This window comes from Rana temporaria, chromosome 6, assembly GCF_905171775.1.
Source record: "Rana temporaria chromosome 6, aRanTem1.1, whole genome shotgun sequence".
In the NCBI taxonomy this organism is placed as follows: Eukaryota; Metazoa; Chordata; class Amphibia; order Anura; family Ranidae; genus Rana; species Rana temporaria.
In genome coordinates, this window is record NC_053494.1 from 1,086,716 (window position 1) to 1,098,777 (window position 12,062).

The 12,062-nt window shown below is 53.9% G+C and overlaps 1 protein-coding gene across 3 annotated transcripts in view; it reads right to left on the bottom strand.

Moving 5' to 3' along the window:
- Positions 1-12,062, bottom strand: part of SRRM2 (serine/arginine repetitive matrix 2) — a 31,612-nt gene extending 19,550 nt beyond the window's left edge. For 2 of the 3 annotated variants that reach the window (XM_040355848.1, XM_040355847.1), the window contains exons 1-3: positions 11,969-12,061; positions 892-1,151; positions 126-227 (exon numbers count right to left, since the gene is read on the bottom strand). In XM_040355848.1, the coding sequence (XP_040211782.1) occupies positions 126-227; positions 892-1,130 (341 nt within the window). In that variant the 5' untranslated portion in view covers positions 1,131-1,151; positions 11,969-12,061. Of the gene's footprint in view, positions 1-125; positions 228-891; positions 1,152-11,968 lie in introns of all 3 variants that reach the window. The other variant, XM_040355849.1, reaches the window with a different exon arrangement.

A 12,062-nucleotide genomic window follows, 5' to 3' on the forward strand; every position in this document is an offset into this window, starting at 1 on the left:
AGAGGCCTCACCACCGGAGGTCCGACTCTCCAGCATTCACAATACATGTCAGTTCTACGTGGAGGGACATCCTGAGGACAGGAGATGGCAAGATGTTCTACATGGTAGAGGAAGAAATCACATACTTCGACTTTAGCTTTTCCTCCTCCTTGCTGGCCGTCAGGTCCTTCTCCTGAAGCATGAGCCTGAATGTGGCCACCTTCTCCTGGATCTCCGCCTCGCTGTACCTGTAAGAGAGGAAGAGTGATCAGGAATACACACATCCTTGGACAACAGACCCAACCATGTGCACATCCCCCACCCCTCTGGCTGACACAAGCCTAACCCAGTACACACCACCCGGCCGACAGACAGACCCAACCTACTGCCACATCACCCCGGCCCGACACAGACCCACCCTAGCGTGCAATCACCCCCCACCCCCGACACAGACCCAACCTAGTGCCACATCACCCCGGCCCGACACAGACCCACCCTAGCGTGCAATCCCCCCCCCCCCGACACAGACCCAACCTAGTGCCACATCACCCCGGCCCGACACATACCCACCCTAGCGTGCAATCCCCCCCCCCCGACACAGACCCAACCTAGTGCCACATCACCCCGGCCCGACACATACCCACCCTAGCGTGCAATCCCCCCCCCCCCCGACACAGACCCAACCTAGTGCCACATCACCCCGGCCCGACACAAACCCACCCTAGCGTGCAACCCCCCCCCCCCCCGGCCAACACAGACCCAACCTAGTGCGCAATTCCTCCACATCCCTCCGCCCAAGCTGAGACAGACCCAACCTAGCGCACCCCCCCCCCCCCCCCCGACCGACAGCGTGCATCCCCTTCCAACACAAACCCAATACAGCAAACCCAGGGCTGACATAACATCACGTACCCCTGTTCCTCCATCATCTCCTCCAGCTCCAAACATTTCAGCTCCACCTTCCTCTTCCTTTCATGATCCAGAATATCCTGGTTGGGTTTTTTCATCAGGAGATTTTCCAGCTTCTTCAGTTCTTCCTCTGACTTATAGTCGATGCGGTCCTTCTTATGTCGGACCGATGACAGGTTCCTCTGGACGTATCCATTGGTGCCGCTGCCCCTCGGAGTAGGTAAGCCGATTCCATTATACATTGTGCTTCAGACAGTCAAAACCTGCAAAGAAAAGCCGATATAAACCAACGTCCCATAAAACGGTCCCCCAGAGTGAGTTTTTACATCACGTCTTCCACACGTGGACCTCCGGGAAACGTCCACTACAATCTATAGAGACCACTACCGGCTCCGAGACACCATACATCACATGTACTTCCTGCATCATGACCTCCAACATCGCTGAGACCAATCCCCATACGTCCATGAGGACTCCCAACCCACCGAGAGACCAATCCCCATACATCCATGAGGACTACCAACCCACCGAGACCAATCCCCATACATCCATGAGGACTCTCCCAACCCACCGAGACCAATCCCCATACATCCATGAGGACTCTACCAACCCACACAGAGACCAATCCCCATACATCCATGAGGACTCTACCAACCCACACAGAGACCAATCCCCATACATCCATGAGGACTCTACCAACCCACACAGAGACCAATCCCCATACATCCATGAGTACTCTACCAACCCACAGAGAGACCAATCCCCATACGTCCATGAGGACTCTACCAACCCACCGAGACCAATCCCCATACATCCATGAGGACTCCCAACCCACAGAGAGACCAATCCCCATACATCCATGAGGACTATACCAACCCACAGAGACACCAATCCCCATACATCCATGAGTACTCTACCAACCCACCGAGAGACCAATCCCCATACATCCATGAGGACTCCCAACCCACAGAGACACCAATCCCCATACATCCATGAGTACTACCAACCCACAGAGAGACCAATCCCCATACATCCATGAGGACTCTACCAACCCACAGAGACCAATCCCCATACATCCATGAGGAATCCCAACCCACCGAGAGACCAATCCCCATACATCCATGAGGACTCTACCAACCCACAGAGGTCAATCCCCATACGTCCATGAGGACTCCCAACCCACCGAGAGACCAATCCCCATACGTCCATGAGGATTCTACCAACCCACAGAGAGACCAATCCCCATACGTCCATGAGGATTCTACCAACCCACAGAGAGACCAATCCCCATACGTCCATGAGGACTCTACCAACCCACCGAGACCAATCCCCATACATCCATGAGGACTACCAACCCACAGAGACACCAATCCCCATACATCCATGAGGACTCCCAACCCACCGAGAGACCAATCCCCATACATCCATGAGGACTACCAACCCACAGAGACACCAATCCCCATACATCCATGAGTACTCTACCAACCCACAGAGACACCAATCCCCATACATCCATGAGGACTCCCAACCCACCGAGACACCAATCCCCATACATCCATGAGGACTCTACCAACCCACAGAGAGATCAATCCTGGTCATAACCAAACCACACAGCACCTCCACCCAATATACAATGTGTTAACCTCCTTCTTACTGCCAGAGACCAACCCCTGGACATAATAGACCATAGGAGACCCCCCCCCCCCCCCCCCGTATACAATGTGTGACCTCCTTCTTACTGCCAGAGACCAATCCCTGGACATAATAGACCATAGGAGACCCCCCCCCCATATACAATGTGTGACCTCCTTACCGCCAGAGACCAACCCCTGGACATAATAGACCATAGGAGACCCCCCCGTATACAATGTGTGACCTCCTTACTGCCAGAGACCAATCCCTGGACATAATAGACCATAGGAGACCCCCCCCCCCCGTATACAATGTGTGACCTCCTCCTTACTGCCAGAGACCAAGCCCTGGACATAATAGACCATAGGAGACCCCCCCCGTATACAATGTGTGAAATGGGACCAACATCTGAATGATCCGAGCTTCACTCGCCATGGAAACATTCCAATGGTTTGGGGTGGAAATGTTGGGGTTCACTGTGGGGGGGGGGGGGGGGGGGTGGGATATCGGGGTTTAAAGAAGGAGAGGAATATGTTGTGATACAAGCGTGGTGAGGAGATTTCATTTTTGGCAGGGGGTAGTTGGGGGGTGCAGGAGGATGATATGTTGGGGTGTAGGAGGTATTTTTCAAGGTTTAGCTATGGAAAGGATAATTTGGCATATGGGGGAGGTGATATGTTGGGGCTCAGTGGGGAGGGGAATATGTCGGGGTTTTGGGGGGGAGAAATATGTTGGGGTTTGGGGGGGGATATTTCATAGTTGGTAAGGTAGTCCCTCCAGTTGAACCTGTGTGGCTGTTCATGTTGATGATCATTTCCCGGATCCCTGTATATTGTGTTCACAAAGATGCACATCTAAAGTTTTTTAAAGCCATCAATACTCCCCACTGACACCAATTGTGGAAGAGAGATCCACATCCGTATCTCCCTGACAGTGAAGAGCCCCTACACAGTGTAAGGTTACACCACCTCTCCTCCAATCTCATAGTGTGGCCCTGTGTCCCCCTACACCCCTGAGACTGAAGAGTTTCCTCCTTACTCTGGTATCCCCATTGGGATATTTGTATCCTCTCCCCTCTCATCGTCTCTTCTCCACAGAGAATAAGTCAGGGTGTAACAAATTTGCTTGGAATCTAGGGGCGCGCTAAAAAAGTTAGGAGCCAGAAAACGCACTCCGTCCCGACGAGCTTGCGCGCAGAAGTGAACACATACGTGAGCAGCGCCGCATATGTAAACGGTAATCGGACCACACATCTGAGGTGTCGCCACGATTGTTAGAGTGAGAGCAATAATTCTAGCCCTAGACCTCCTCTAACTCAGAACATGCAACCTGTAGAGTTCTTTTAAACGTCGCCTATGGAGATTTTAAAGGGTAAAAGTTTGTCGGCATTCCACAAGCGGACGCAATTTTGAAGCGTGACATGTTGGGTATGAATTTACTCGGCATAACATTATCTTTCATAATATTAAAAAAAAATGGGGATAACTTTACTGTTGTCTTATTTTTTTTATTAAAAAAAGTGTAATTTTTCCCCAAAAAAAGTGCGCTTGTAAGACCGCTGCGCAAATACGGCGTGACAGAAAGTATTGCAACGATCGCCATTTTATTCTCTAGGGTGTTAGGATAAAAAATATATATAATGTTTAGGGGTTCTGATTAGAGGGAAGGAGATGGCAGGGAAAATAGTGAAAAATTACATTAGAATTGCTGTTTAACCACTTTAGCCCCGAGCCTGTTTTTCAGATTCGGCGTTTACGAGACTAAAACATTTTTTTTTGCTATAAAATTACTTAAAACCCCCAAACATTATATATATTTTTTCTAACACCCTAGAGAATAAAATGGCAGTCATTGCAATACTTTATGTCACACCGTATTTGCGCAGCGGTCTTACAAGCGCAGTTTTTTTTGGAAAAAAATCACTTTTTTTAAATTAAAAATCAAGACAATAAATTTGGCCCAATTTTTTTATATATTGTGAAAGATAATGTTACGCCGAGTAAAATGATACCCAACATGTCACGCTTAAAAATTGCGCCCGCTCGTGGAATGGCGTCAAACTTTTACCCTTAAAAATCTCGATAGGCGACGTTTAAAAAATTCTACAGGTTGCATGTTCTGAGTTACAGAGGAGATCTAGGGCTAGAATTATTGCTCTCGCTCTAAGGATCGCGGCGATACCTCACTTGTGTGGTTTGAACACCGTTTTCATATGCGGGCGTTTTCGTATTTATTTTATAATTTTTAACACTGAAATAAAAAAAAAAATAAAAAAAAATATCACTATTATTCCTATGAGAAGAAATGTAAACATCCCTTGTAATATATATAAGAGGACCTGTCATGCTTTTTTTATGAGATCTGGGGGTCAAAAAGACGTCACTTCTCATATTTACACTAAAATGCAAGAAAATATTTTTTTTTTTTGAAAATGTCATTTTTTCAAATGACAAAAAAAAAAAAAAAAAAAAAATGTTGCTTTAAGAGGCTGGGCGGGACTGAGGTTTTGACGTCACTTCCGCCCAGCAGAGCTATGGGGACGGGCGAAGGAGATTTTTCCCTCACTCGCAACCCCACACAGCTGCCGAACGGTCCCGATCTCCTCCGACGGCTACGGTAAGCGGCGGAGGGCGCCCCTCTCCCGCCACCGATAACGGCGATCTCGCCGCGAATACGCCGCGGGGAACGCCGTTATCGTTTACACGGCCGCCCACTGAAGAGCTGCTGCCGTTACCGAGATATTCATTTTTAAAGTGCCGACGTAGAATGACGGTGGGCGGTCGGCAAGTAGTTAACTTGTAATGCTTAACTTGTAATACCAACGGCCACCGCCAGATGGCGCCAGCTCACAAAGCCAAGTCGCCAGGACACCATTTCTAGTCGCCATGGCGACCTGGCGCCCAGGATTTGTCGAGCCCTGGAATAAGTTCAGAGCTCACAACCTTTCCGCATCACCAATATCCTCCATTCCTCCTCCAGACCCTTTATTAGCTTTGTTGTCCTTTGTACTCTCTCCATTTCCAGAACATCCTTCCTGAGGACTGGAGCCCAGAACTGGACGGCATACTCCAGGTGCGGCCGGACCAGAGTCTTGTAGAGGGGAGAATTATCCTTTTATCTCTGGAGTTGATCTCCTTTTTATTGCCAATATTCTGTTTGCTTTGTTAGCAGCAGCTTGGCATTGCTGAGCCTCTCATCTACTAGGACCCCCAGAGGTTCTCCCCCCATACCTGAGCCTCTCATCTACTAGGACCCCCAGAGGTTCTCCCCCCATACCTGAGCCTCTCATCTACTGGGACCCCCAGAGGTTCCCCCCCATACCTGAGCCTCTCATCTACTAGGACCCCCAGAGGTTCTCCCCCCCCCCCCCCATACCTGAGCCTCTCATCTACTAGGACCCCCAGAGGTTCTCCCCCCATACCTGAGCCTATCATCTACTAGGACCCCCAGAGGTTCTCCCCCCCCCCATACCTGAGCGTCTCATCTACTGGGACCCCCAGAGGTTCTCCCCCCCATACCTGAGCTCCTCCCCCCCCATACCTGAGCCTATCATCTACTAGGACCCCCAGAGGTTCTCCCCCCATACCTGAGCCTCTCATCTACTAGGACCCCCAGAGGTTCTCCCCCCATACCTGAGCCTCTCATCTACTGGGACCCCCAGAGGTTCCCCCCCCCATACCTGAGCCCCTCATCTACTAGGACCCCCAGAGGTTCTCCCCCCATACCTGAGCCTCTCATCTACTGGGACCCCCAGAGGTTCCCCCCCCCCATACCTGAGCTCCTCCCTCCCCCATACCTGAGCCTCTCATCTACTAGGACCCCCAGAGGTTCCCCCCCATACCTGAGCCTCTCATCTACTGGGACCCCCAGAGGTTCCCCCCCATACCTGAGCCTCTCATCTACTAGGACCCCCAGAGATCCTCCCCCCATACCTGAGCCTCTCATCTACTGGGACCCCCAGAGGTTCCCCCCCCCCCATACCTGAGCTCCTCCCCCCCCCATACCTGAGCCTCTCATCTACTGGGACCCCCAGAGGTCCCCCCCCATACCTGAGCCTCTCATCTACTAGGACCCCCAGAGGTTCTCCCCCCCCCCCATACCTGAGCGTCTCATCTACTGGGACCCCCAGAGGTTCTGCCCCCATACCTGAGCTCCTCCCCCCCCATACCTGAGCCTATCATCTACTGGGACCCCCAGAGGTTCTCCCCCCATACCTGAGCCTATCATCTACTAGGACCCCCAGAGGTTCTCCCCCCATACCTGAGCCTATCATCTACTGGGACCCCAGAGGTTCTCCCCCCCCATACCTGAGCCTATCATCTACTAGGACCCCCAGAGATCCTCCCCCCATACCTGAGCTCCTCCCTCCCCCATACCTGAGCTCCTCCCTCCCCCATACCTGAGCTCCTCCCTCTCCTATACCTGAGCCTCTCATCTACTGGGACCCCAGAGGTTCCCCCCCCCCATACCTGAGCTCCCCCCCCCCATACCTGAGCCTCTCATCTACTAGGACCCCCAGAGGTTCCCCCCCCCCATACCTGAGCCTCTCATCTACTAGGACCCCCAGAGGTTCTCCCCCCATACCTGAGCCTATCATCTACTAGGACCCCCAGAGGTTCTCCCCCCATACCTGAGCCTATCATCTACTAGGACCCCCAGAGGTTCTCCCCCCATACCTGAGCCTCTCATCTACTAGGACCCCCAGGTCCTTCTCCATCCTAGATCCCCCCAGAGGTTCTCCCCCCATACCGGAGCCTCTCATCTACTAGGACCCCCAGCGGTTCCCCCCCCCCATACCTGAGCCTCTCATCTACTAGGACCCCCAGCGATTCTCCCCCCCCATACCTGAGCCTCTCATCTACTAGGACCCCCAGAGGTTCTCCCCCCCCCCATACCTGAGCCTCTCATCTACTAGGACCCCCAGCGGTTCTCCCCCCCCCCATACCTGAGCCTCTCATCTACTAGGACCCCAGAGGTTCTCCCCCCCCATACCTGAGCCTCTCATCTACTAGGACCCCCAGAGGTTCTCCCCCCCCCCCCCATACCTGAGCCTCTCATCTACTAGGACCCCAGAGGTTCTCCCCCCCCATACCTGAGCCTATCATCTACTAGGACCCCCAGAGGTTCTCCCCCCCCCATACCTGAGCCTCTCATCTACTAGGACCCCCAGAGGTTCTCCCCCCCACCATACCTGAGCCTATCATCTACTAGGACCCCCAGAGGTTCTCCCCCCCCCATACCTGAGCTCCTCCCTCCCCCATACTGAGCTCCTCCCTCGCCATACCTGAGCTCCTCATCTACTAGGACCCCCAGAGGTCCTCCCCCATACCTGAGCTCCTCCCCCATACCTGAGCTCCTCCCTCCCCAATACCTGAGCCTCTCATCTACTAGGACCCCCAGAGGTTCTCCCCCCCCCCATACCTGAGCCTCTCATCTACTAGGACCCCCAGCGGTTCTCCCCCCCCCCATACCTGAGCCTCTCATCTACTAGGACCCCCAGAGGTTCTCCCCCCCCATACCTGAGCCTCTCATCTACTAGGACCCCCAGAGGTTCTCCCCCCCCATACCTGAGCCTCTCATCTACTAGGACCCCAGAGGTTCTCCCCCCCCCCATACCTGAGCCTCTCATCTACTGGGACCCCCAGAGGTTCTCCCCCCCCATACCTGAGCCTCTCATCTACTAGGACCCCCAGCGGTTCTCCCCCCCCCCATACCTGAGCCTCTCATCTACTGGGACCCCCAGAGGTTCTCCCCCCCCCCCATACCTGAGCCTCTCATCTACTAGGACCCCCAGAGGTTCTCCCCCCCCCCCCCATACCTGAGCCTCTCATCTACTAGGACCCCCAGAGGTTCTCCCCCCCCCCCCATACCTGAGCCTCTCATCTACTAGGACCCCCAGAGGTTCTCCCCCCCCCCATACCTGAGCCTATCATCTACTAGGACCCCCAGAGGTTCTCCCCCCCCCCCATACCTGAGCCTCTCATCTACTAGGACCCCAGAGGTTCTCCCCCCCCCCCCCCATACCTGAGCCTATCATCTACTAGAACCCCCAGAGGTTCTCCCCCCCCCCCATACCTGAGCTCCTCCCCTATTGCTGAGCTCCTCCCTCCCCCCCATACCTGAGCCTATCATCTACTAGGACCCCCAGCGGTTCTCCCCCCCCCCCCCCATACCTGAGCCTCTCATCTACTAGGACCCCCAGAGGTTCTCCCCCCCCCCCCATACCTGAGCCTCTCATCTACTAGGACCCCCAGAGGTTCTCCCCCCCCCCCCCATACCTGAGCCTCTCATCTACTAGGACCCCCAGAGGTTCTCCCCCCCCCCCATACCTGAGCCTATCATCTACTAGGACCCCCAGAGGTTCTCCCCCCCCCCCCATACCTGAGCCTCTCATCTACTAGGACCCCAGAGGTTCTCCCCCCCCCCCCCATACCTGAGCCTATCATCAACTAGAACCCCCAGAGGTTCTCCCCCCCCCCCCCATACCTGAGCTCCTCCCCTATTGCTGAGCTCCTCCCTCCCCCCCATACCTGAGCCTCTCATCTACTAGGACCCCCAGCGGTTCTCCCCCCCCCCCCATACCTGAGCCTCTCATCTACTAGGACCCCCAGAGGTTCTCCCCCCCCCATACCTGAGCCTCTCATCTACTAGGACCCCCAGAGGTTCTCCCCCCCCCATACCTGAGCTCCTCCCTCCCCCATTGGTGAGCCCATCATCTCCTAGGACCCCCAGGTCCTTTTCCACCCTAGATCCCCCCAAGAGGGTAACTTGTGTTCATTATTCAAAGGGGGCGGGGCTATGTGTACACGAGGGGGAATATTTTAGGGCAACACATGTGGGGAGGGGGATATTTTAGGGTCACATGAGGGGTTATTTTAGGGTCACATAGGGGGAGGGGATATTTTAGGGTCACATGTGGGGAGAGGATTATTTTGGGGGTCACACATGTGGGGAGAGGATTATTTTGGAGTCACATAGGGGGGTATTTTGGGGTCACATAGGGTGAGGGGTTATTTTAGGGTCACATAGGGTGAGGGGTTATTTTAGGGTCACATAGGGGGAGGGGATATTTTAGGGTCACATGTGGGGAGAGGATTATTTTGGAGTCACATAGGGGGGGTATTTTAGGGTCACATAGGGTGAGGGGTTATTTTAGGGTCACATAGGGTGAGGGGTATTTTAGGGTCACATAGGGGGGGTATTTTGGGGTCACATAGGGGGGGTATTTTGGGGTCACATAGGGGGGGTATTTTGGGGTCACATAGGGTGAGGGGTTATTTTAGGGTCACATAGGGTGAGGGGTTATTTTAGGGTCACATAGGGTGAGGGGTTATTTTAGGGTCACATAGGGTGAGGGGTTATTTTAGGGTCACATAGGGTGAGGGGATATTTTAGGGTCACATAGGGTGAGGGGATATTTTAGGGTCACATAGGGTGAGGGGATATTTTAGGGTCACATAGGGTGAGGGGATATTTTAGGGTCACATAGGGTGAGGGGATATTTTAGGGTCACATAGGGTGAGGGGATATTTTAGGGTCACATAGGGTGAGGGGGTATTTTAGGGTCATAGGGGGAGGGGGGTATTTTGGAGTCACATAGGGGGGTATTTTGGGGTCACATATCGGGGGAGGGGGGTATTTTAGGGTCACATAGGGGGGTATTTTGGGGTCACATAGGGGGGGTATTTTGGAGTCACATAGGGGGGGTATTTTGGAGTCACATAGGGGGGGTATTTTGGGGTCACATAGGGGGGGTATTTTGGGGTCACATAGGGGGGGTATTTTGGGGTCACACGTGTGGGTGAGGGGAATATTTTGGGGTCACATAGGGGGGGTATTTTGGGGTCACATAGGGGGGGTATTTTGGGGTCACATATCGGGGGAGGGGGGCATTTTAGGGTCACACGTGTGGGCGAGGGGAATATTTTGGGGTAACATATGGGGGAGGGGCTATTTTTGGGGTGGCACGTGTGGGGGATATTTTAGGGTGACACGTGTGGGGGAGGGGGGTATTTTGGGGTCACATAGGGGGGAAGGGGGTATTTTAGGGTCACATATCGGGGGAGGGGGGTATTTTAGGGTCACATAGGGGGGTATTTTGGGGTCACATAGGGGGGGTATTTTGGGGTCACATAGGGGGGGTATTTTGGGGTCACACGTGTGGGTGAGGGGAATATTTTGGGGTCACATAGGGGGGGTATTTTGGGGTCACATAGGGGGGGTATTTTGGGGTCACATATCGGGGGAGGGGGGCATTTTAGGGTCACACGTGTGGGCGAGGGGAATATTTTGGGGTAACATATGGGGGAGGGGCTATTTTTGGGGTGGCACGTGTGGGGGATATTTTAGGGTGACACGTGTGGGGGAGGGGGGTATTTTGGGGTCACATAGGGGGGAAGGGGGTATTTTAGGGTCACATATCGGGGGAGGGGGGTATTTTAGGGTCACATAGGGGGGTATTTTGGGGTCACATAGGGGGGGTATTTTGGAGTCACATAGGGGGGGTATTTTGGGGTCACATAAGGGGGGTATTTTGGGGTCACACGTGTGGGTGAGGGGAATATTTTGGGGTCACATAGGGGGGGTATTTTGGGGTCACATAGGGGGGGTATTTTGGGGTCACATATCGGGGGAGGGGGGCATTTTAGGGTCACACGTGTGGGCGAGGGGAATATTTTGGGGTAACATATGGGGGAGGGGCTATTTTTGGGGTGGCACGTGTGGGGGATATTTTAGGGTGACACGTGTGGGGTATTTTGGGGTCACATAGGGGGGAAGGGGGTATTTTAGGGTCACATATCGGGGGAGGGGGTATTTTAGGGTCACACGTGTGGGTGAGGGGAATATTTTGGGGTAACATATGGGGGAGGGGCTATTTTTGGGGTGGCACGTGTGGGGGATATTTTAGGGTGACACATGGAGGGATATTTTGGGGTCACGTGTGGGTGAGAAGAATATTTTAGGGTCACATAGGGGGGGGGAGGGGATATTTTAGGGTCACATAGGGTGAGGGGGGTATTTTGGAGTCACATAGGGGGGTATTTTGGGGTCACATATCGGGGGAGGGGGGTATTTTAGGGTCATAGGGGGAGGGGGGTATTTTGGAGTCACATAGGGGGGGTATTTTGGGGTCACATAGGGGGGAGGGGGGTATTTTAGGGTCACACGTGTGGGGGAGGGGAATATTTTGGGGTAACATATGGGGGAGGGGCTATTTTTGGGGTGGCACGTGTGGGGGATATTTTAGGGTGACACGTGGAGGGATATTTTGGGGTCGGGTGAGGGGATATTTTGGGGTGTCTCTCGGTCGGTAGAGCCCCCCCGGGTCTCTCTTTCTCTCCGGCGGGAGGACGGTGATGTTATCAGCCCGGGGGGGAGGGGATAGTATTAGGCGGGACGGTCGGTGTTCCCGGTGGAGGAGGTCATGTGATCGGTGTGGCCCCCTTACCTGTGTTTCCCGGGGCCCCGGGCAGGCTCGGCTTGGCGTCGGTTCCGGTTCGGCCTCCGCTGGTGTCGCACCACACTCTGGGACGGCGCGTGAG